Raw genomic sequence first — 26,640 nt, 5'->3', positions numbered from 1 at the left:
AAAGTTTGTTCGAACAGTTGTCACAGTTTCCAAGTTCTTCGGTGAATAGATAAAAATTTGAATGAAGAGTAGAAGATTCCGAATCACATCCCTGCAGTAAACAACAGTCACATAGGTGGGAAATGATCAGTACGAACATCGTTTTACCTTAATTTTAAAGAGTAGTGTATACACCGGTTTAAAAAAATGTCGGTCGCAGATCTGAAATTGTAATATATTCACAACCGAACAGTCTAGACTATGAAGTATGAACTTTGAGTTCGAAATGTAATTTTTGGTATTTTAGGCAGAAAACATATGAATACGTATGTAAGCACAAAAACTCTGTATATGCTTAGATCGCCCATTTCAAATTACCGACCAACAACGCTTTTTTTATTTAATATTGTATATCTATTTTTTTAAATGCTGTCAGTCAGAGATCTGAATTTTTTTGTACTTTTAAGTTTTCTGGCTGAGATACGAAAGATCGCATTTCTAGCTCACAAGTCATGCAGGCTTTATATTTCAATCTAGTATAAACTATGTTGTTTGAAAGTACGTTGCAAGGGAATATTAGTTCTGCAATTGAATATAGCCGGATTTGACCATTAAGTCATTAAGGCCAATGTCAAACGTCGAACTTGCCGAGTCATTAAAGATGACTGCCTTATTAATGCATCGTTTCTCATGTGAAGTTCGACGTTTAAACTGTTTGTGTAGGTGCTACTTACTGTCTAAAACATGGATGTATGCAGGGAACAATAAAATGACCAAATTATTCTCTCTTGTCTTCTACTCCCCTTATCTCTAAAATGTTGCATTTCTATTCATCCAGACAGCTAGTATCTTAAATTAATAGTCTGTCAGCGACTCATATCTTCGTTTTTCTTCATTTCATGATATCATCATTGTAACATTCAAGTATTTTTAAGCAAATCTGCGGCTTCTTAACTTTAAATGTTTTCTTGTGTTAACTGATAATTTCCCTTGTTTCCGTGTTTTGCGCTTTGCCAATGTTTTGTTTACAATAAAAGCCTTTAAAATACCCTCATATCTGCCCCTCGTATCTCCTTCTATTGACTCAGTTGATCCGGTCTCTAAGGCGGTGAAATTAAACTTCTCCTCTCGCAAATCAAGCAAATCGTTTAATGTGTCATCTTTGTTCCTTCAATATCATCGGCAAATTTCTCTACGCGTTCATTAAACATTTAATGTTTGGTCACAAGAGAAATACTTAGCTATATTTTCCCGAGAGAGTCCGATGTTTCAGTTTCCTCCTCGGCTTCACCTCGGGGAACATCGAGGAGGCGAAGGAATTCGAAACTTTGCCGATATAACGAACACTCTCATTGGTAGAAAGATGACCACGTGACACGGGCTAAATCTGAATGTATCCCGTCTCCCTGACCGGGAAATAAGTAAATATACACCTTTTGCTGTTCATTAACCGCAAAGGAATATTCATTGAAGCGAAGAAGTATTGTCATTAGAGCGAACAGGCGTGGAAAAAGCTAGTCGCATTATATTTTGCACCAATCATAAATAACAAAGCTGGAGCTGGTATTTTTCTGGAATTATTAGTACGCATGAAGCTGGAAGCAAAAAAAAAAAACCAACCAAACAAACAAACAAACAAAAAAAGAAAATCTTCAGACTTTCTACAGAAGAAATACAGACTTTTTATTCAGAAAAAGGATTCGGAAACAGAAAATACGGCTAAAAATGCTGTTGATACTCTCCTTGTTTTTTGTTAGCGAAATACAACACCGTATATGTAGTCGTCTTTGTAGTTTTCATGTTTAAATAGCTTGCTAAAATAAAGTTCTTTTCAAGTAAATTATCTCATCAATATTTTTACATATTTCTCGCCTCTGGAAATATCGAGATTCTCGGGAAAACAAAACTCACTAATTCCCTCGAGATCAGACATTAAGTGTATGATTACATCGTATTTCTTCTTTGTCGTCTTTTTCAAAAATTCCGCTTTTCTTCTTCTTCTTCTTCTTCTTCTTCTTCTTCTTCTTCTTCTTCTTCTTCTTCTTCTTCTTCTTCTCTTTCTTCTTCTTCTTCTCCATCTTTTATTTTTCTACTGAGAATTTCGTGTTTATTTCTCAATTAGCTAGTGTACAATTAATTCCTTTGTAAAACAAGAAAAAATATGGTACCACATACATGTTCTAGTAATATATGACCACGAGTCCTAGGTTTTATATGATCATTCGAAATCTTCGAAACAGCGTGATAGACAGATAGATAGATATACAATATTGGCAATTTAATTTTTAAAAAAACTATTTACAAAAGTTTTGACGTGTTTGCGCAATAAAAAATCCGTGCAAGATTAAAGCTTTTTTTTTTTTTATTTGAAAAAGAGCACCTTGGTTTTGTTCAATATAGTTTATTTCTCAATATGAGTATGAACGAAGTTTTTTGGCAACAGAATTCTTGAAATATAGACTTGCCCTTTCTTGAAGCGAAGCGAGCGAGCGACGAATATAGTTCATTTTTTCCCCGGAATTGTTTTTTGTATAAATGCTTAGATGCGACCAGAATTGGATACGCTTGAGTCTAAGTACATCACACTAACATCATCTACTTCTTTGCCACGTTTTTGGATATGTTATCCTTGGGATTTACGCGTGGTCGCTGTAAGCCCGACTCACTTTCAGCCTACTTGGCAGTTCTTTGACATAGTTATCTTTACTTTCCTGTGATACTGCGCCAATGACTGCGACTTTGGAGCCTCCAAAAACCTCTCTTGGTCTTCTAAGGATTTTATTAATGGTTCTAAGGTAAGCAACACGGAAATGTACGATACGAAAACTATAGACGATGAAGTTCATGGATGAGTTGGAGAGGACTGCAGTACGTATCCACATATACTTCACGCCACCAAGTTCTCTAATAACACCTTTTCCAACAGATAAATAAAAGCCAAGCAGAGGAAACCAGCACAAGGAGAAGAAGAATATCACGATAGCAATAGTTCCGGAGATTCTTTTTTCCATTAATGCATCGTTAGACGTAGAGGACAAAGCAGCTGCTGGATCGTTGCTTTTTACCTTCTCACGCGTGATTTGATAGAGGATGACGACGTACGACAACACAATGATGATGTAGCTAATAATAATCAAGGTGATGGACAGTGAGAGAGTCGAAGGAAAAGGAACACGGATACTGACAAATACAAAAGCTGTTCCCCAACAACTAAACAACATGGTTTTCAATCCGTACTTTCGCATGAGCGCTTGATGTTGATGTGGCTTCGTCACGACCATCGCTCTATCGATGCTGATAGCAGCCAGGTGGAAGAGCGAGCAAAAGACGGAGAAATTCCCTGCAATGTCGTAGGCAAAGTCTATCTCAAGAACGCAGTAGTGCCGAAAGGTCTTGAAAGTTACCGAAGTTGCGTGTAACGGCTGCGCGCACATTGTTACGATTAAATCAGTGACTGCTAGACTGAGGATTAGAAAATTTGAGATTCTATTCCGAAGTTTATGAGTATTCAAGACGGCAAAGATAATGAGAAAATTCCCAAATGTTCCAACGAAAACTAGCACAAAATTGATAATGGTAATAGGTATTCCGTGGTTCAGAGGAAGGTAACATGCCTGCTTGGAAATCTCGTGAGTTATATTCTGGTTTGTATCGCTCATATTCCCCAAAGGAAAAGGCAATCACTTCGTTTGTAGACGGAACCACGACTGCAAACACTTTTTTCGAGTTTCTGTTTTATGATAATTCAAAGTAAAGTCTAATTTGTTGTGCTTGACACTGGGAATGGAACACACCAATCAGCGGAAAGAATAGACTAATATGGTTAATTTAATATATAAGTACGGAAATTACATGCAACTAATAGGCCTTTTGCAACAATATGTTACGTGAACCATCCCATGTAAAAAGAGACGTTGTGTCAAAATGAACACCAGAAAAGGAAAGAGCCCCTTGATATTAGTAAAGAAGGCAACGTTTCAGCTTATGAATGTAACACAGGATTAATTAACTACAAAAACGAATAATTTATAAGGACTGTTGTTGCAAAAGGCCTATTGCAAGAACTTGTTTTGTAAAAATAAAATAGGAATTAGTTAGATTTTTGTTGTTGTCGTTGTTGTTGTTGTTGTTGTCATAAATATTTTATTTTAGGACAGATATTATACAGCATTATACAATGATACTAAAATAAGGAAATGCAAAATTAGATAACACAAATACTTTGACCGAATTTCTTAAAATATTATGTTTTGAGTTCCTTTTTGCAGCTGCCTCAACAATTAATAGCTTATAATTAGAAAAAAATTATTCATTTTTTCATTCTTAGCTAAAATTTTTTTGTTTTTTCGTTTTTTTTGTTTTTTTGTTGTTTTTTTTGTTTTTTTGTTTTTTTTTTGTTTGTTTTTTTTTTGTTTGTTTGTTTGTTGTTTTTTTTTTTGTTTGTTTTTTTGTTTTTTTGTTTTTTTTTTTGTTTTTTTTGTTATTTTGTTATTTTGTTTTTTTGTTATTTTGTTATTTTGTTATTTTGTTATTTTGTTTTTTTGTTTTTTTGTCTAAATCTACGAAAGTAATGCACCAATTATTATTATCGTAATTCATGACCTCAGGATAGATCCATTGTAAATCAGTTGAATTTTGCGCTGATCGTGTTTGTTAGAGTACAAACACTAAAAGTGCGCAACATTTTGCACTATTTAGTAGTAAATAGTGCTAAATAAACAATAGAAAACAATAGGATTGACACAATTTAGCAGTACTTAGTGGTATTTATGTTGCACACTTATAGTGTTTGTATTCATATAACAAGTATATATCGGATTTATCGAGGAACTAATTCCGCCCACGTGAGGGAACTTTGATCAAAGTAAAGCGAAAAAAGGATGGATAAAACTAGCAAATATGTTTTAATTATCCAACCAATAAGATCATAATGTTTCATTGATACGTGGACATAGAGAACTGTAATAATTTAGACTGTAACCTGCAAAATGTCACTACTAGACTTGACCGGTAAGTATTAATTTAAATCATCTTCGAAGTGGTGCACGAACGTAGGTGGTTTTTGAACAAATATCCATGCTTGGATCCTAAGTATCCTGTAATCTACGAGACCCATTAAATATAATCTTCCAAAGTTCTGCGAATAGACAGTCGAATCTCTTTGATAGCCTTCCTCGTATATCTATAAAAGAGAAGTAGATCGTTCGTGATCCTTCCACGATGGCTCAAAACATATATATTAGAGTCATCAGGAAACTGTCTTTATTTCGACGAATTAAAATGTTCCTGCCACTTCACGCTAGGAGGTTATTCTAATATACCTTGGTACTGCCTATTGTGACCTATAGTCTTATGGACCGTGGTAACTCAACTCTGATGCAGAACCTTCAAGTCCTCCAGAATAAATTTGCGAAAGAGATCCTGGACCGTCCTTATTACGACTCAAGCACAGAAGCCTTGGGCATGCTCCATTGGAAGATGCTGGAACACAGACGCAAAATCCATCGCTGCATATCCTTGCATAAATGCTAGAACAATGACATTGAAAATGATTTTAATATCAAATTTAACAAAGACTATCACAGCTGTAACACAAGGTTAAATACTTGCAAGTTTAAGAGCAATCGTAAGTGGGGCCAATATAGCATGGTCTCAAGAGCAGCTGACGACTGGAATAACGTTACCAAAAGGACTAGAAATTGATGGTCTTAACGGCGGCCATGTTGGAGGAACTTAACAAAATAATTGTCAATGAATTCTTTTGTTATATCCTCCAACATGGCCGCCGTGTCTTTTGTTATTTAATTCTTTTCGGAATGGTTGAAAACCATCAATATTAAGAGGAATTGGACCTATTCAAGAAAACTCTCTTTAAAGAAATTAATTAACTAGATGTTTTTTAGCATTATTGCTGTCATATTATAACTTAATACGGTATATATTATATTAGGGAATACTAGGAATTATGTATTTATTCATATATATTAATATCTATTTTATTTATATATTTTTTAATTCTTCCTGTTAGGACTAACTTTGAAAACCACTTTGTGATCTAGCCTTCCTCTTTAAAGATTAAATTTATTATTATAAAACGCAGCCAATTGCAAAATGGCGGTAAAGCTTTCAAAGCCAAAATTTGGCACATGCGCATATATAAATGCGGCGTAGGAAAAGCATCCTTAGTTTCACTAACCTGGGTGGGCATACGACGGAAAGCCGGAATCATTAGTGTGTAGGCGAGAACATATGCTAATATCCAACAAGTCACGCAAAAATCCTGCAACTCAGCCAAAAATCATTCATGTGCAAAGCGAACAAACTTGGTTCACAAGGCAAAGGAAAAAAATATCGTAAAGTAATGATGAGTGTTCTGACTGAATCACATCTAATGTGGGTAATTTTGATACAATTAAACCTGCGGCTTCTCGTCTTACGGTTTTTTAATTCGAAAAGATTATACCGTGACATACATGGGCGAATAAGTAATGTCAATCGCAGTCCTGGAAAATGCAAAGTGATAATCTTAGGACTTTATAACACTCTCTCCGTTTCTTTTTTCTTTCCTTCTTTGTTTTTTTTTTGTTTTTTTTTTTTTGTTTTTTTTTTTTGTTTTTTGTTTTTCTTTCTTTCTTTCTTTATCACTATGCATTCATTTGATTGTTTGTTTGTTTGCTTAATTTGATTGAGTGCTCTTTTCTCTGTGTGTGTGTCTGCATGCCTCTTTTTTTTCTCTTCCCTTTTTTTCCTATGCCTTTGTTTTAAATAAGATATTCAACAGTTAAAGTAAAAAAAAACACAATATTTTGGAAGCATGGGCAAAAGTTTTACTTAAATTCTTACACTTTCTTTCTTTCTTTCTTTCTTTCTTTCTTTCTTCCTTCCTTTCTTTCTTTCTTTCTTTCTTTCTTTCTTTTTGTGCGTGTAAAGTTAACAAGTTTTATTTCTTAGTTTTCCTTTGAACATATTTACAAGTTAATTATCAGTTGAACCACGTATCTCGACACCGAAATTCCAATAATTCTTGTGGACATGTCAGGAAACTCTTAACTGAAACTCGTATGCGTGTACATTAGCGGGGAAATGATGCATCCGCCCCTCCTAGAACGATAGGATGTAGGTTTATTCAAACTGGCTAGACTTATAAAATCGTTGTACTGTAGCGGGTTCAATATTTACTATCATTAAACCTTTACCTTGACCGTAGTGTTTACCCATTTCAGACCACGTGGTATTCTTTAGAGTATCATTTATTTGGTTGCGCATAAGAAAATGCTTGAGTTGAACATGAATAACACAAAGTATCTTATTCTGAAGATAAGGACACGAGGTTTCAAAATGGAAAAACATTACTCCCAAGGTAAAGAGTTTCAGTTTTTGTGTATTTATCTGAGTCACTAAGCAGCGAAGTTAATTAGCAGAAAGCATAAAAGTTTGAGAGCATTATCCTTTAATTATTGATTATTTTATCTTAGAAAAACAACGACACACCCAAGGAAGCTGTACAATTTAAATACGTAACCACACTTGTAATTATTATGAATTACATGCTTAATAGATCCTTCTCGATATTATCTTAAAAATGAAAATACAAACGAGATTAGATTAGATTTTTATTTGATGGAGTCAGTTATTTCGTATTTTAATGCTTGCTTTGCATCCAAGTTAAATTTAATAAGAGTCCATTGAAGAGTCCAAAAATAAAATAAAAAGGAACAGGAAAGGAAAGGAAAGGGAATGAGTGATTTGAAAACGAAGAAAGGATAAGAGATATGAAATGAAATAGCATTAAAAAGAACAAATAAACATAAGAAAATCATCAAAAGTCCATTCCACATGGAGTTAGTTCATATGCAGTCTGCTATTTCATTTACATATTATTTGTTTCTTCATGCACACGCAGGATATCAACCATAATAAAAGGAGAGCCAGCTTCCGGTAAATGCTTGTCACGCTATTGATTTGCATTACGTTTCCTTAACACTTTTCAAAACGCGCTCGTAGTACCACTAATGTCAATTAAATAGCATAAAAATGAAAAGACAATCAAAAGAAAACCATCCAAAGAAAAGGTAAGCTCCTTCTTAAAAGTTAGTTCATATGCAATGTGCTATGACATTTACTTATTATTTTTTCTTCACTGATGCACACGGATATCAACCAACTTCCGGTAAATGCTTGTCACGCCGTCGATTGGAATTACGTTTCCTTAAAACTTTTGAAAAAGTGCTCGTAGTACCACTAATATAATAATGAATGATAACTGAGCCGTGTCGCCATGGAATATATAAAAGCTGGCTCAACCATCCTTTAAGGCAGACGCTGAAGTGCTACTCGTGGTTCTAACTTGAAGTCTTTACATATCGAGTTATCCTTTCTCGTCTTCACTGCAAGCCGTCATGGTTGCACCGTTCCTACCTTTTGCCTTGCGTTTAAAGGCTTTTACCATGCTGGTATTAGTGCTAAAACTCGTTTCCACATCTCCAGGAGTTTCGATCAAGCTTGGTAAGTATAACATAAGTAAACTATTACTGGCTCCCATGCCTGAATCCTGGTTTCAATAAAAACTAGTCTCGTATTGCGTGTGAACAGTCGTGCCTCGAATTTGCTTGTAAAAAATAGGGTGTGAGCTAATATTTGATTATCAAAAGCGAAAAATTTCTAACGACCAATAACAAATGATATGAATACCTCAAGTTATCGCTGTAGAATCTTGAAACACAACTTTTTATTCTAATCAATAGAAATGTCTTAGTATACCACAGGTTGTTGGCTAACATTTAGCCAATACTGCAAAGCTTGTTTACAAGTTAAAGTGTCAAAACATAGCAAGCTGATTATCACTGCCATCAGTTGATGGAAAATATTGAAAACGATTGAAGAGAATTAAAAGACCAAAAACAAAGGGATAATGGTTAATATTGTAGGGTTAAAGAAGAACTGACGAAATTTCACTAAAACGCAAATTTTTCCTCGTTTCCTGTCCCCCTAACATTCTGTTCATGCTTGAGTAAGGAAACTAAATGGACCGACTCTGCACACGCGAAATCAACCTCTTGCAAACGACCTATTCTTTTAAAAGTTTGACTCGACCAAATGTTAGGTACCTTGTCTATTTCCAATAAGCTGTACCTGGGATATTACAAACTGTATATGTCTTAACGCTTTCAAAGTTGGCAGTAGCGCAGTGACCGATAGCACATGTTTTTGCGACATGATTGGCTGCACATTCAAGTTTCTAGATTTACCATTGCCATTTGTAAAGTCACGAGAGGGATAAAATGTCACGTACGGATCCAAGTGGAAAATAATAGTTTTTCCTCCTTAACCTTATACTATATATATATCTCTCTCTCTAACGGCACGGCCGAACTCATTTCTTGTCGTACCTAATTCAGGCGCGCCGAACATAGTCGATTTCAAACAACTATTGTTTGGGGAATTAGGTAACAGTGAATGTTATTCTATTTACCAGATTGCACCGACACATCGATCGGCGTTGAAAACAAATACATCATTCCTGACAGCAGCTTCACAGCATCGTCCGCATCGTATCCTTTTGGCCTCCCTTTTAATGGCAGGCTTAATGCTAGTTTTGGGTGGGCCCCAAAGACAACGACCAATCCAAACGACTACCTACAGGTTGACCTTGAATTTCCTTATGTCATCTGTGCTGTAACTACACAAGGTAGGGGTAATGGTGAAGAGTGGGTGACAGAGTACAAGGTCAGCCTTTCGATGAACGACAAAAACTGGATGCCGTATCAAGAGAATGGCATCGATAAGGTATTTGAAAACTTAGTATCATCCATTTAAATAATTCCTTTTAGCAGGAGGAGGTAAAAGAGCAGAAGGAATCTTCATTAATCATCATACAGAGGATATATTTTTTTAAATTACTGTGGACCTTCCCGTGCTCATTTCATTATTTTCCGTATATCACCAAATGTTTGGACGAAAGCCGCGTGGAAATGCCGATAAAATAGTTACAAATTTCAAAATAACATTATGCCCAAAAAAATAGTTTTGATAAACTTGTTACAACGTTTTTTTTAATTATTTTATCTTATTTTATCTTATTAAATTTCGTTTCGTTTCGTTTCGTTTTATTTTATTTTTCGTTATTTTAGATATTTACTGGAAACACAGACCAGAATTCGTACGTTAAGAATTCCATTATCAGAACCAGAGCACGGTATATCAGATTATACCCAACGAAATACAACGGGTACAAGGTCATGAGAGTAGGAATATTTGGCTTCAAAAAAGGTATCATATTCTTTTAACATTTTGACCTTACTGCTGGTCTGCCCTGTGTCCAATAAACCTATTCTGAGCTAAAGGCTATCAGCAAAATACAAATACGGTAGCCTCTTTGTCCTGCTTCTGATTCTTTCTTTCCTTCTTTCTTTCTTTCTTTCTTTCTTTCTTTCTTTCTTTCTTTCTTTCTTTCTTTCTTTCTTTCTTTCTTTCTTTCTTTCTTTCTTTCTTATGCAATGGGCAAGCAAACATATAACATGTGACATACAGTCAATTCAAAAAATGTTGTCGTCGACCAACTCAAGCCTACGCGACTGGACCGAAAGGAACTCTGGGTAGTAATCATTGAAGCCGAGTTGACTCCATAATTTTATCTGATTAGTTATGCCTGGTTTACAGCACGAACCTTCGTAGGCGTGCGGGAAGCGTTGAAGAAGACGTTTTTTTAATGCCTTCATATTTTCGAAATTGTGAACTGAATCATAACTACTTTATTTTTCTTTCCCTAAACCCGAAGACATGCATTTGACGGATTGAATTGTTTCTCGCCATTATTATCTTTACTACTAGCGGGAACAATTAATTCAGAACGAATATTTAACCGCTTCAGTGAATTTTACCCATATTTCTTTCGGTCCAGTCGCGTAGGCTTGAGCCGGTCGACGACAACGTTTTTTGAATTGACTGTATACATTTACTCTACTCATTTCTTTTTCTAGAGTGTGGAAGCAAATATTTTATACCTATCAGCAGTTTTACCGCTAGTTCGAGTCACAGTTCTAATTTCCTGCCATCTGATGGTAGACTTGGTAGTCGTGGATGGGCTCCAAAGACAACCTCCAATCCAAATGATTACCTACAGGTTGACCTCGGGTTTCCATACTTTATTTGTGCTGTAGCAACACAGGGTAACATTAAGGCTCCTGAATGGGTCATGACGTTCAAGATAAATGTATCACTGAATAACATAAATTGGACGACGTACCAAGAAAATGGAGTAAACAAGGTAAGATGTAGGACTGTATGCGCGGGATTCTGTAAAGATGAAGAATCCGCAACCCGTGCTATTTAAGAGAATACTGAAGGGTATACAATATAGGATTTTCAAATTTGAACGTTTTACCCTACTTAGGTGTTTCAAGGAAATTCAGAAAACCAGTTGATTGTACAACATTCAATTAAAAACCAGTTTGCAAGATATATCCGTTTTATTCCCGTAATGTATAACTTGTTCAAGACTATGAGAGTTGGAATCTTTGGCTATCATAAAGGTAAATGTGTGTATGACAATATACAGTCAATGTCATTAACGTTGTCCACTGAAAAAAGACATTTACGCATTTACACACACATTGACACATTGACACATTGACACATTGACACATTGACGACATTGACCATTGACACATTGACACATTGACACATTGACACCTGAACACTTGACACATTGACACATTGACACATTGACACATTGACACATTGACACATGACACATTGACACATTGACACATTGACACATTGACACATTGACACATTGACACTTGACACATTGACACATTGACACATTGACACATTGACACATTGACACATTGCTGACACATTGACACATTGACACATTGACACTTGACACATTGACACTTGACACATTGACACATTGACACATTGACACATTGACACATTGACACATTGACACATTGACACATTGACACATTGACACATTGACCATTGACACATTGACACATTGACACATTGACATTGACACTTGACACATTGACACATTGACACATTGACACATTGACACATTGACACATTGACACATTGACACATTGACACATTGACACATTGACACATTGACACATTGACACATTGACACATTGACACATTGACACATTGACACATTGACACATTGACACATTGACACATTGACACATTGACACATTGACACATTGACACATTGACACATTGACACATTGACACATTGACACATTGACACATTGACACATTGACACATTGACACATTGACACATTGACACATTGACACATTGACACATTTACACATTTACACATTTACACATGTGTCAATGTGTACAATGTGTCAATGTGTCAATGTGTCAATGTGTCAATGTGTCAATGTGTCAATGTGTCAATGTGTCAATGTGTAAATGTGTAAATGTGTAAATGTGTAAATGTGTAAATGTGTAAATGTGTAAATGTGTAAATGTGTCAATGTGTAAATGTGTCAATGTGTCAATGTGTCAATGTGTCAATGTGTCAATGTGTCAATGTGTCAATGTGTCAATGTGTCAATGTGTAAATGTGTAAATGTTGTAAATGTGTCAATGTGTCAATGTGTCAATGTGTCAATGTGTCAATGTGTCAATGTGGCAATGTGTCAATGTGTCAATGTGTCAATGTGTCAATGTGTCAATGTGTCAATGTGTCAATGTGTCAATGTGTCAATGTGTAAATGTGTAAATGTGTAAATGTGTAAATGTGTAAATGTGTAAATGTGTAAATGTGTAAATGTGTAAATGTCTAAATGTGTAAATGTGTAGTGTAAATGTGAATGTGTAAAATGTGTAAATGTGGTAAATGTGTAAATGTGTAAATGTGTAAATGTGTTAAATGTGTAAATGTGTAATAGTGTAATGTGTAAATGTGTAAATGTGTAATGTGTAAATGTGTTAAATGTGTTTAAATGTGTAAATTGTTAAATGTTGTAAATGTGTAAATGTGTAAAGTGTAATGTAATGTGTAATGTGTAAATGTGTAAATGTGTAAATGTGTAATGTGTCAATGTGTCAATGTGTAATGTGTAAATGTGTAATGTGTAAATGTGTAAATGTGTAAATGTGTAAATGTGTAAATGTGTAAATGTGTAAATGTGTAAATGTGTAAATGTGTAAATGTGTAAATGTGTAAATGTGTAAATGTGTAAATGTGTAAATGTGTAAATGTGTAAAAGTCTAAATGTCTAAATGTCTAAATGTCTTTTTTCGGTGGACAACGTTAATGACATTGACTGTATATGAAATATATATTTGTACTGTGGCTGTAATGTATCAAATTGAGCTGATCTCGCAGTATATGAAGCAACTTAAACAGCTGCAAATTGAAAGACTCAGAAAATATTCTGAACCCGTGCTCTGGCGATTCCGGTGTCATGCTCTAACCACTGAGCTACCAAGTCTCATATGAGACTTCAAGGACACATTTGATGGGTTTATCGGCCCAATAGGGAAGATATATATGTGCAAGTTGCATGCATAAGCTGTATAAGTTGCAAAATTCTAGCAAACATTTGGTAAGCGCTAATTATTGTAAATGGTTTTATATTTTATATTATATATTTTTTGAACTTTCAATTTATAAAATTAATAATTGACTATCAACTTATTTGAAAATCGTGATTAGCTTGCGAGAACGCTCCTCTCGGTATGGAATTAGGAGCTATTCAAGATGACAGTATAACAGCTTCTTCTGCTAAACACCTAGCCAAGAATGCCAGACTAAATTCAACATCAGGCTCATCGTGGTGTGCCTCGACAAGTGACTCTAATCCATATCTACAGATTGACTTCGGTACATCTCACCTTATTTGTGCTGTGGCTACACAGGGAAACATCATGGCAGATAAGTGGGTGAAGACGTACCAGATTAATACATCTACTGATGGTACAACATGGACCACTTATCAGGAGAACAATATTGACAGGGTAATGTAGCATTAGTGATAGTATGATAGATCAGTGGGTGAAGACGTACCAGATAGATACATCTACTGATGGTACAACATGGACCACTTATCAGGAGAACAACATTGACAGAGTAATGTAGCATTAGTGATAGTATGATAGATCAGTGGGTGAAGACGTACCAGATAAATACATCTACTGATGGTACAACATGGACCACTTATCAGGAGAACAATATTGACAGGGTAATGTAGCATTAGTGATAGTATGATAGTTCAGTGGGTGTAGACGTACCAGATTAATACATATACTGATGGTACAACATGGACCACTTATCAGGAGAACAATATTGAGAGGGTAATGTAGCATTAGTGATAGTATGATAGTTCAGTGGGTGAAGACGTACCAGATAAATACATCTGTTGATGGTACAACATGGACCACTCATCAGGAGAACAATATTGAGAGGGTAATGTAGCATTAGTGATAGTGTGATAGACAAGTGGGTGAAGACGTACCTCAAGATAACACATACATCTACTGACGGTACAACATCGTTAACCCGTTACCTAAATACAGCATTGATAGACTGTGTGCGATCGTGTGAAGATGTACCAGATAAATACATCTACTGTTGGGACATAAACCATTTTTTTTACGAATCCACAGACATTCTACGGCAACTATGATCGTACGGCGTTGGTACGTCAAGTTCTTTACCATGGTATTGTTACAAGATATCTACGCATTGTACCCAAGACATTCCAGGCTAATACACCATGCTTGAGCACAGAAATATATGGATATCCTTTCCAGTCAAGTGAGTTAAATACAATGATAACAATGATAACAGCAACAGTAAAAGAAAAAAAGTAAAAATCCTCTCAAGGCTAGGGTGTAAGAGTTTAATTGTTACCTTTTTTGTGTATATAAGGTATATTAAAAAACTACATGCCAAGTTATTTCATTATGCAGCCTGAAATAATAGAACTGAGTGATAGAACTGAGAAATAACGTATAGTATTTTTCAGTTCTATCACTCACGTTTATACTTGCGCTCATCGACTGCCTACTCTTGGAAAAATATATATAATCTTTTTAAAACTTCCATTTTCCGAATTGAAATCTAATGCTGATTCCAAATCTGGAAAATAAAATTGGGTGTCCCGAGCTTGTTTTCGAGATAATCAGCGTTTAATGGAAGCCTACTCGCGAGCTTTTGGAGTAAAAATTCATGCTACAAAGATGTAGTTTTCAATGTTTGTTTGTAAAGTTATGATTTATAGCCTAGATTTATATCAAGATTGCCGCTGGTCGTGTCTAAGTGTGACCCCAGCCTGCCGATCGTGTTATCTACATCAATCACAATCATTCCTACGGGTTTACCCTTTACGGGTTTACGGGAATACTAACGCTTAGGCTGCAATCCCCTGGGTCCTGTGGCATGCTTTACCTTTATGTCCGCCCGTTCCATTTCCTTCCTTGTTTTGCAGCTCTCTTTTGCTATGTTCATTAGCATGCCCCACCACCCCTTCCCAGGGGATGGTAGTCTGCCTCTTCGTAATCCTGTTTTATGCCGATATTCACTCCTATACCTTACGTGTGGGATCTTACTAAATTATCCCCTGTTTTAAGTGTCCAGGGGTTTCATTTTTTCTTTAAGTATGGGTGCTCTTTGGAGGTATGGGCACTTCTGTCTTCGCATAGCCTTATGGCACTATCATTTCGCCACGGTTGCATTTATCCCATTCTTATTTAACGAGCGTGAAAGGGAATGATGCGATTAGGATACTATTCGCACCAGTCCCTTACAGAACAAGTATAAATAAGATCGCTCCCATCCCAGTTCCACCACGCGTATGAAACTCGTTGTGGCAAATGCAGTATTGACGGCTTTCCGTTCCTTTAGCCAGCTTACCCTCTCGCGCTCGCCTTCTCCGACCTGCAGCTGTATTCAGTCTTTTTCTCCCTCCCTGCTCCCCCCCCCCCCCCCCCCCCCCCCCTCACCATCACCATCATAGATTTATTTTCTGCTCCGTTGACCAATCACGGCTGCATTTATCCCATTCTTATTTAACGAGCGTGAAAGGGAATGATGCGAATAGGATACTATATTATAACCCATAAATCATCAGTTGACTCTTTTTCCTTCAGGTTGTTCCAGTCACAGCGTTGGTATACCAAATCATAGTTTGGTACCAGATCACAGGTTTACAGCGACATCCGTCTTTAACAAACGCTACCCAGCTTATGGTAGTAGACTTAATGAAGAGAGAGCCTCTTGGGCACCAAAAACGAACTTAGATGATGACTATTTACAGATAGACCTTGGTGATATGTTCTACGTATGTGCTGTAGCTACTCAGGGAATCAACTGGAGGCACATAATTGAATATGTCACAAATTACAAAGTTATGTACTCAAAGGATGACATTCAGTGGACTACCTACAACGAGAGTGGAGTAGAAAAGGTACTCCGCATAGAGCGTTTTCAGGTGACGTCACAGCGGCCATGTTAATTGGTGTACCAAAACAATACATTTTCTATCCTCGGGGACTTAAACTCTATTCTTATCCAAAAACTGTGCAGAAGGTTTCTACTGTTTGGTACATCAATATTCTGGCCTTCTCACGTGAGTGAAAATGCCCTATATCATTAATCATAGTTTAGGTTTTTTAAGAGTTCACATCCACTTTTTACAAGTTTACATCCACACGGTCCAACATTGTGCGCAATGTTGCATGCAATTGATGTTGCGAGCCATGACACACGACAGAATTTGTTGCACGCAACGTTGTTGAAATAGAAAACTATCCTACTTTAGCAGCATTGCCTGCAATGTTGCGAGCACTGTTGCACCGTGTGTCTGTGCCTTAATCTTCATCATTAAAAGAATTGAAATTTTTGTCTTTATCATATACGTAATAATAATCGGTAGTAAGTAGTTATTTCAGGACCAACCACTTACTTTGCTTGTTTATCTTGGGAAATAGAATTTTCCTGGAAATGTAGGCAACCGTAAAGCGGTTACAAATTCAATAACAAACCCATTTAAAGCCAAGTTTGTCCGTATCTTACCAACTGGATACGTTTCGCACAAAACCATGCGTGTTGATTTCAAAGGACTCCCTTCAGGTAAGCGAATTTTTTTCAAAAGGCCTTTTAATCAACAATAAAGTAATTTTTCCACTCGTTGGGGTAATTATTATACACTATTAAACCAACACAGCTTGCACCTCGTCGCTTGGTCTTGAGAATTCGCAAATACCAGACAATCAAATAACGTCACATTCGTCATCGGATGATTACCATACTGCACCACGTGGTCGTCTCTATGGTAACTCCTCATGGTGTAGCTCCAATACATCCAATAGCGAGTACATACAGGTTGACCTTGGACAGATCAAGACAGTGACAGGTATTGCAACACAAGGTGACAAGGCTTTGGACAAGTGGGTGACGTCATATAAAGTCAGGTACAGCTTTGATAACAGATACTGGAACGAATACAAAGAAGGACAGTTTTCAAAGGTAAATAGGATTTTTGATTACAAATTTTTGATTTGCTCTTATCAAAAATTTCATGTTGTGATTGTTTTTATCTCTCAAGGTCTTCGTTGGCAATACAAATAGGAAAGACGTTATTGTGCAGTGGCTCTCTCGCCCAATAGCTGCGCGTTATGTCAGAATTCTTCCCCAAGCTTGGCACAATGGAACCTGTGTACGCTTTGATCTCTACGGCTGTGATATTGGTAAGCAAATAAGTTATAAGCAAGAACCTAATATTTTTCAATGACCTGTAGTGCTATAAACAGTTCACATTGCGACTCTTTGTGTTACGTACATAACATTCTTAGCATGGGTGGCGTTCGCGGCTAATGCGTCTTTCACCGCTGTGAGTCTAACGGGTCGGGTCGCTGGTTCGAGCCCTGCGGTCGCCACGTGTGAATTGAGTTTGTTTGATGTGTTGTTCTCTCCTGTGCTACGATGGTTTTCTCCGGGTTCTCCGGTTTCCTCCCTTCGTAAAAATCAACATGTGAGTTGAGTGTTGTATGTTGTAAATATAGAATGTAGTGGTAGTGCGTGTGGAGGGAACCTCACAGAAGAGCCCCGTATGGGGAGTGGTGGTTGTAAAATATCATCATCATCATCATCATCATCATCATTATTATTATTATTATTATTATTATTATTATTTCCCTGGCTTCTTTCTTATTTTATTTTTCAAATATCGCTCTAGTTAATTTACCTAAAGCTGCAGTTGATATTCCACAAGTCGTTCTTTCAACTCCCAAGTCCCCTAAAACAATAGCATGTGGTATACTGGGTGAACCAAAACCTGACTTACAGTGGTTTAACGATGGAACAAAGATCAACGGTGCAACACAATCAACACTACAAGTACAGTTTACCTCTACTGAAGACGTGGCGTCCAAGTACAACTGTACGAGACAAGATCCCAACACACGAGCTGCGGTCTGTAACACATTCTACACTTGTAGAGCAACGTACCCAAACTACGTGGCAAGCGGAGGAATAGATGAGTCATCGGTGAAAGTAACGGTGAATCTAAGTATGTGCACATAAAATTACAGTTAACACCTTTACTTTCCAAAAATGTGGTTTGTTGATAACAAAATAAAAAAATAAAATAAAAAACGAAAAAAACCCTTCCAGTTGCACAGTTAAGATGTTGGATTCCCCCCAAAAATTAAACAGGTTAAAATGCATTGCTGCTATATTTAGCGTGGAGAACATTGACTGTTATATTCTAAAACTTTGAACTGCCGTTTAATATTTGGGAAAATTTCCCTTTTTTTTTTTTTTTTTTTTTTTTTTTTTTTTTCAAGATGTGCCACAAGCTCCTTTTGTCACAGCAGTTCCATTCCAACGTTCTATACGCCTGAGCTGGATCTTGCCAAACCCGACTGTTAAGGAAGGAGCAATTAGTGGCTGTCTAATAGAGTTAAACAACCAGAGTTCTATCATGACTATATCTGCTGGTCATCAAGCTTCTCCTTTCACCTTGACGAACCTCAAGCCCTATACAAACTATGATGTGAGAATGAGCGTAAAGAACATGGTGGGACAAGGACTGTGGAGCAAATATCTTCATATCAAAACCACGATAGCGGGTAATACATAGCTTAGAGTGACTGTGATGATATGGTGTTGTATGAGCAAGTGAAGAAAATGTCATTGGTGTTGGCGCATAGCGATTATAATGATGACGTATGATAACGATGATGATGATGATGGTGAAGGTGGTGGTGATGGTGATGTTGATGATGACTGATAAAGAGGATGATGATAATGATGATGATGATGGTGATGATGATGATGATGATGAATGATAACGATGATGATGATGGTGGTGGTGGTGGTGGTGATGATATGGTGATGGTGATGATGTTGATGATGACTGATAAAGATGATGATGATAATGATGATGATGGTGGTGATGATGTTGATGATGAATAATAACGATGATAATGATAATGGCGGTGGTGGTTATGATGATGATTATTGATGAAGCCGATGATGACGATAGTGATGATGGTGATGGTGACGATGGTGAAGATGAAGATTATGATGATGATTGATAAAGATCATGATGATGATTGATGACGATTGACGAAGATTATGTTGATTATTGATGATGATTATGTTGATCACAAGATCACAATCATTCAAATTGCCTTTACTTAAATGAGAATTGAATTTCTTCTCTAGAGCCAGATTGTATTCCTACAATTACCAGCCTTATGGCCGTGACATCTCAGAGTATCCGCATCGAATGGCAGGTAACAATAATAATAATGATAATGATAAATAATAATAATAATAATAATAATGATGATGATGATGATGATGACAGATTACAACTCTGCTGATGTATACGTGTATCATTGATAATGGTATTATAAGTTACAGTTATTTCAGAAGATTAATAAAAATTAAGATTATAAATTGATTTAAAAAATGGAAATGGAAATAAATAAAAGTAATTTACAATGATTATTTACAATATTATGAACGTATTATTTACAAGTATATCCATATTTACATTTACATAAGAATCATATTATTTATTATATATAATAGCGTAAGACAGAAGTGTTGTCCACAGATCACGGAAAAAAAAGATCAAGCTGGAAAATTTAGCGTAGATGTGCACAGTTTGATCTTTATTGGAAAAGATTCACTTATGTGAATTTCGAGAAAAATCGCACGTTTTTGTCAGCTCAATAGCGCTGCCATGTTTATTGCTTTGACTAAAACGATAATATAAGAATTAATAATTAAGGTTAATTTAAAAAATAAATAAATGCTTAAATTAAAGTAGGTGATACCTGATTTGGCGCACCACGTCGCCGCCATATTCTCGACTTTCATATCCCATAATCCTTTGCGTCTTTGGGGGTAACCAGAGGGTTAAAAACCTACTTATTTTGCTGAAGGCTGATCAGACAATGTTGAAAATACTTGTTTGGTATCCAAAGATAAAATGAAGAAGTAAAGATCAGAAAAAGATAGAAGCTTGAAGACGTTTAAGGTAAATTTTAAACATTTTTTCGTAAGTCAATACATTTTCTGTAAAACCAAAACTCTTCATGATCTGTACACGCTAAAATAACTTGGAATAAACTGATAATCAATATTGTACAGATAAAAACAGGTATAGTATAAATTCAATTAAGAAACCTTTCAATTTGGGACAGTTATTTGATTGGTTACCCCCCAAAGACGCAAGGCATTATGGGGACGTGAAAGTCGAGAATCGTTGACAGTTACTCAACCTTGACTTGTAAAGGACTACCAATCACAATGTCTTCTCATGTTTTTAACTAACAGCTTAATGCGACTGATAAAATCAATGGACCAATGGCTGGATTCAGGATCAAATATACAAAAGAAGGAGGCCCAGAAACGGTGATTGATGTGGGTACCATGACAACGTACACCCTGACGTCTCTGGAAAAGAATACAATCTATAAAGTCACTGTTTCTGTAATGAATAGTCTCTATACAGGAAAGCCAAGTGTGGAGGTTAAGAATAAGACTCTGGAAGATGGTAATATAAGTTGCATTAATATATAGTTAGGATATTACGCGCGCGCTGATTGGTCGAAAACTGCACTTTATTAATGAACGGAGCACAGCGCTGACGCCATCCGCGCGCGCGAAGTACTGTTTGATCCTGCGACCGTCTTTCTTTTTGCGTAAATCAATTCCATACCGCAAAAAAAAAAAAAAAAAAAGTAACTATATAACAAAACAAATAGGACAGATTTTGCCGTGCTCCATTCAGTAATAAAGCACTTAGGAAGCGCCGTAAGCACTCAAGAAGTGTGAGTAGCACGCGCCTACGTCTCGTTCTTCTCATACTTTCGTGCTTATGCCATTTCCTGTGTGCTTTATTGCTGAACAAACACGGAAAAAGCTGTTTTATTTTTATGAATAGTATTTCATGTTTGTTTCTGAATTAGATATTGTTAATTAGAAAAACCTCACACGCGCGATCAAGGGCGTCAAGCGAGAGCTATCTAACGGTATTTTATATTTGAAATCTGTGCGCAAGCCATCATTTTTACTGATGAAAGCCATTGGAAAATGGTCGAAACGTCTAACTAACAATAATAAAATCAGATGTAAACATCAAATACTATTGATAATATGAATCCTGAATTAATAAAAATTTGAAATACACCTACTTGCAAGAAGGTTGTCATACTAAATAACGAATTTACTAAATTACAAATGTTCTATTCTTGTATGAAAACATTGCAAGTAGGTGTAAGTATAAACATACCAGTATATCACATATGTATTTTCGTAAGTACAATTAATTCAAAGATTTTCGTCTTTCTTTCAGCGCCAGAGTGTGCACCAGTCTTGAAGTCTGTTCAAAGTCTTTCATCCAACAGTGTCCTACTCATCTGGTCATCACTTCAAAATCTCAAGTGTACTAATGGTGTCTTACGAGGGTATAAAGTTGTTTACAGCGAATCAAAAAAGAAATTTAATCCATTGAAAGTCTATACAGTTGATTACCGTAAGGCACAAACTGCTGTAGTCATGGGACTTGCCAAATCTGTAGAGTATGAATTCCAAGTTCAGGCGTTCACCGTGAAAGATGGACCTTTAAGCAACTCATTATTGGGGAAGGCTAGTGGTAAGATTAATCACTTATTCCTTTCTTTCTTTCTTTCTTTCTTCCTTTCGTTTCTTTCTTTCTTGTATGTTTCGAAGGAGAGGGAGGGGGGAGGGGGAGGAGTAAAGGGAGGAAGGGAGAAGGGGAAGGGAGAAGGGCGGGCGGACTGGAGAGGGGAGGAGGTTGTTTTGGAGTAAGGGAGGAACAATAGCGGGGATTAGGCAGGGATTAGCAATAATTAGAAAGGAAGTAAATCGGACGAGAGGAGAACATGGAGAGTTGCGAAGTTGGAAGGGAGCAAAATCGGAGAGTAGGTAACGTTGAGTTATAGTAGAATTTCCTTTCTTTATTTCTTTCTATCTAACCGGAAGGGAGCTTTCGTACTTTCTAATTTTTTAGTTTACTTCAGTACTTACTTTCCTTTTTTATTCTTCTTTCTTTCTTTCTTTCTTCCTTTTCCTTTCTTTTCTTTCTTTCTTTCTTTTTCTTTCTTTCTTTCTTTCTTTCTTTCTTTCTTTCTTGCTTGCTTTCTGCTTGCTTGCTTTCTTTCTCTCTTTCTTTCTTTCTTTCTCATAATTTCACATTTGTATTTTGAACATCTTCAACAGGACCGGTAACGATTTTGACCAACAAAATGAATTCCGTAGTGAAGGCAGCCTTAAACGAAAAGGTCGTTCTCAATTGCTATGCAACAGGAGCTCCACCAATCAGATACATCTGGACAAAGGATGGTGCGCCAATCAAAAGTTCCTCAACAAAAGTAATAGGAAGCACAGTAATTGTCCAACCACGTGATTTACAAGATTATGGGACATTTCTTTGCAAAGCTTCGAGTGACAAAGACGTTGCTTCGTATGAAATCAAGCTTGTCCCTTACAAAGAATGCCTTAATGTCAACAAACCAGTTCAACCACAACGAGGTTGGTAAATAAGTATTTATTTTTGCTTACGATTTTCAATTTGCCATTATTTTCTTATGTCATTCTCATAAATTTAGGAAAGTTGGCAATTTTGAGCTACAAAATGATGTCTTCAGTAAACGTTGCTATTGGAAACAAAGCTGCCATTGGCTGCTATGCAACTGGCCCTCAACCAATCACCTGCAAGTGGACAAAGAACGGTGCTCCAATTAGTAATCCACATGTGACCGTGATTGACAACATCTTGTTTATACAGCCAAAGACTGCTAGGGATTATGGGAGATATTTGTGTACCGCATCCAACAGTAATGAGACAGTATCATTTGGAACTGAAGTGAAACCGATAAAGAATTGTGGGAATAGAGGAGAAAGTAGACCCAAAGGTGAGTCCCAAGTATCATGCATACATACATACAAAGTTTATTTTAGCACGGTAAAATCATCAGTACAAATATACATTGCAATGAACAAAAAACTGTTTTCCATGATTGCCGTGTGAGCCTGCATAATTAGAAATATTAATTAAGTTTACGCCTAAACAAATTAAGGAAGGGAATCAGCACTTCTTACATAAAGCTACTCCACAGTAACTGAAACTACGTTTCAAGTAGTTTGCGCGCGGTTTCGGTAGAGACACTTGTTTTCCATGTTTCTAGGGCTGCGGAAAAATTTTTACCAGTAAAATTGGGGTATTTGAATTTTTTGATGCAAAATTTTTAGAAGAAGCTACGAGAGATTGCCCGGAGGGGATTCTTATTTTTTGAGGGACTTCAAAAGGGGGAATTTCTTTGTCATTTAAAGATTTCACCTGTCCCCCCCTCCCTCTGCCATACATTATGAATGCAGCCTAAGGTCATATACTGGGTCGCAGATAACAAACATATTTTGTAAATAAGATCATGATGTTAGTGTTTAATATTCCCTTGCACTGAAAAAAGTAAGTAAGAAAGTCGGTAAAAGGGAAAAAAGATTGAAAAGAAACTGAAAAAAATAACTAAAAAAAATCTTGACCTCATATTTTCTAGGAAAGTTAAGAATGTTAAGAGAGAAAATGATGTCTTCTGTAAACGTTGCTATTGGAAGCAAGGCAGCCATTGGTTGCTATGCAACTGGCGTTCCACCAATCAAGTACGGATGGACAAAAGATGGTCTTCCAAATAGTAGTCCAGCAGTGAAAGTCATAGATAACATCCTGTTTTTAAAGCCGAGGACTGCAGAGGATTATGGGAATTATAGGTGTCGTGCGTCAAACAAGAATGAGACTGTTTCTTATGTAACTGAGGTGAAACCGCTGATCAACGTTTTCAACAAGAGCAATAAGAAAACAAATCAAGGTAAGGTGTTAATAAATTGCGATGTGTGAACCAAGTACCTAGTACTCTACACTTAAGTTTTCAAAATGGTGTATGATTCTTATAGCAACTTAAAAAAGAAAAATGAAACAAAACCAAAAAAGATGGAAAACCTAGAAAGGGCTTAAATATCTAGGCCCTCATAAGACCCATTTAGCTTGGGCCTAATGTTTTCCCATTTCAGACCACGTGTTATTTCCGTAGAGTATCATTTCTTCGCTTCAAGATTGTGCATGATAAGACACATGAATATGATTACCTTAACAACTGGGCCCTGTTGTACAAAGGTTGTATAGCGCTTTCCGACGGATAAATCTTATACAGTGGATAACAGCATCGATTTATCCACTGGATAAGGACTATTTTCCTCAAGCTGATTTGTTAACTCTTAACATGATTCTTATTAACTTGATACAGAGAAGCTTAAAATTTCAAGTCAAAAAATGGCGCCATGGGTTCGAGCGAGTAATGGAGATAAAGTTAGCCTTGGGTGCTATGCAACCGGAGCTCCACCAATGAAATACAGCTGGACAAAGGATAATACCTCTTTAGGAAACTCAACAGAGATCAAAGTTCTCCAAAACGTCGTAGTGGTATATCCCAAGAGATCTACTGATTATGGAATATACGTATGCAGTGTGACAAATGGAAGAGAAACAGTGTCACGTGCTATCAAACTGATTGAAGTTGCCCCTGGTAACCCAGAAACTTTAAAGTCAAGTCAAAGGCATCAAGGTCAGCCATGTTGTCAATCTTTATCTGTCGCTGATGATCAGCGGTTGGTGCCATTAGGGCACGCGTGCTCGGTTTTTGTAAACGTGCTGCGAGTCATGTAGTTTTGTAGCTTTGTGTTCGGGTGAACGTTCCACAGACGCTCGCTCGTTTTCTATCTAAACACTTGTTTAGTTTTTGAGTAGATCTACGTTATCAAAGAAGCCCGCCTCAGACTTGTGAACTTTTAGAAAAAAAGATATTATAAAAGTGATTGTAACGCCTTACATGTTTAAGCCGGGCTTCCTGTGTCTTAATTTTTGACATCAGGCAAAATAGGTTTTATACTAGTGTGCCACAAACTAATCGTATTGCATCCTGATTAGACCTATCTCGAATTCGCTTGACTGGTCACGAAACAATGGTTTCATGTCGAGATTGAACTTGATGAATAAAAGAATCAAGTTCAGTCTCGACTTCAAACCATTGTTTCGTGGTCATCTAAGGTAATTTATATGGATGAGAAGTTTAAAATGGAAAAAAATCACAATCAAGGTAAGGTTAGGGCTGAATCTTTGCTAGGACCTTTCCATAACGCTACACAATGTTAGGTAGTACCATTGTAGTGTTTTTGTTGTTTTGTTGTTGTTGTTGTTGCTTTTTTTAAACAAAAATAAATACATCCAAAAAAAATTGATCACTGAAAAAATATTAATCATTTTATGGGACTGCCAAATAATCTTATTTTCGCCTTTTTTTCATCGATACAGAAAACGCAGAGGGAACATATCTACCATTTGTCATCATCCTAGCCTTGTTAGTCATCGTTTGCATCCTGATCACGAGCTACTTATTTTGGCGCTATCGGCAAGGCAAGGAAAGTGCTTCCAAAAAACCTGGTATCCCTATGACAGCTATCATCCGAAAGAATTCTCTGGGACAAGATAATGTATTCTTGTTGGACGAACCCGTATTTAACGATACGTTTACCAACACTCAAGAAGTGGCTGAAAATGAGCTTTGAAGAGGCTGCCAAATACAGTAAAACCCCGCGTATAATAACTTAAAATTTAAGAACCTGTCAGGCTGAAGTTTACATTTTAAGCACCATTTCAGGCTGAAATGTCAAAGTAGGTTCTTTAATTTCCAAATATAAAGCCTATCAAGCTTTACTCTATATGTTAGTGTCGAAGTTGGAGCAAAGAAATCTCACTCCATATATGGTATGATGAATTCCATATTTGGATTGTGCGGAAATCTGTTGTTTTTTTCCCTTCTCAATGTAAATAATAAAATACAGTACTCTGTATGTTTGAGTGCTTACACTGTGTCCATGAAATAAGATCTAAATAGTAACTACTTAACCTAGTTTTTATTCAATACAGTATTTTTACTTACCAAAAATTATAATTAAGAACCCATTTAAGAACCAAGATATCCTGACTTCAATTTAAGCACCATTTATATAAGAACCTGTTCATGCTGACTTTAAAAAATCTAGGTTCTTACACGCGGGGTTTTACTGTACTTTCCAATCACTCGTATGTGTAATATTTGCACATGGAGT

At 36.4% G+C, this 26,640-nt stretch overlaps 2 protein-coding genes across 3 annotated transcripts; one reads left to right on the top strand and one right to left on the bottom strand.

Moving 5' to 3' along the window:
* Positions 1 to 1,665: 1,665 nt before the first annotated feature.
* Positions 1,666 to 3,638, bottom strand: LOC116291043 (galanin receptor 2a-like). Its single transcript, XM_031698165.2, has one exon. It carries the CDS (start codon positions 3,636 to 3,638, stop codon positions 2,616 to 2,618), a length of 1,023 nt encoding a protein of 340 aa, XP_031554025.2. The 3' UTR covers positions 1,666 to 2,615.
* A 3,604-nt stretch (positions 3,639 to 7,242) lies between these two features.
* Positions 7,243 to 26,382, top strand: LOC116291047 (uncharacterized). Of its 2 annotated transcripts, none has more exons than XM_089026621.1 (21): positions 7,243 to 7,339; positions 9,455 to 9,765; positions 10,110 to 10,248; positions 10,959 to 11,245; positions 11,372 to 11,510; positions 13,654 to 13,955; positions 14,604 to 14,754; positions 16,089 to 16,405; positions 16,929 to 17,070; positions 17,165 to 17,466; positions 17,546 to 17,687; positions 18,176 to 18,508; positions 18,786 to 19,070; positions 19,669 to 19,739; positions 20,791 to 21,010; positions 21,812 to 22,111; positions 22,699 to 23,010; positions 23,088 to 23,393; positions 24,036 to 24,344; positions 24,780 to 25,097; positions 25,844 to 26,382. In XM_089026621.1, exons 1-21 carry the CDS (start codon positions 7,252 to 7,254, stop codon positions 26,095 to 26,097), a joined length of 5,028 nt encoding a protein of 1,675 aa, XP_088882747.1. In that variant the 5' UTR covers positions 7,243 to 7,251; the 3' UTR covers positions 26,098 to 26,382. The 2 variants fall into 2 exon arrangements, with proteins under 2 accessions (XP_088882747.1, XP_088882745.1); XM_089026619.1 differs by lacking the exon at positions 7,243 to 7,339 and adding an exon at positions 7,805 to 8,484.
* Positions 26,383 to 26,640: the final 258 nt, after the last annotated feature.

This window comes from Actinia tenebrosa, unplaced genomic scaffold (assembly GCF_029948245.1).
Source record: "Actinia tenebrosa isolate PJP-AT-01 unplaced genomic scaffold, QUT_ActTen_1.0 PGA_scaffold10__47_contigs__length_13832649, whole genome shotgun sequence".
Taxonomy (NCBI): Eukaryota; Metazoa; Cnidaria; class Anthozoa; order Actiniaria; family Actiniidae; genus Actinia; species Actinia tenebrosa.
Note: the sequence above shows the minus strand (reverse complement) of the source record. Positions and strands in the feature narration are given on the sequence as shown.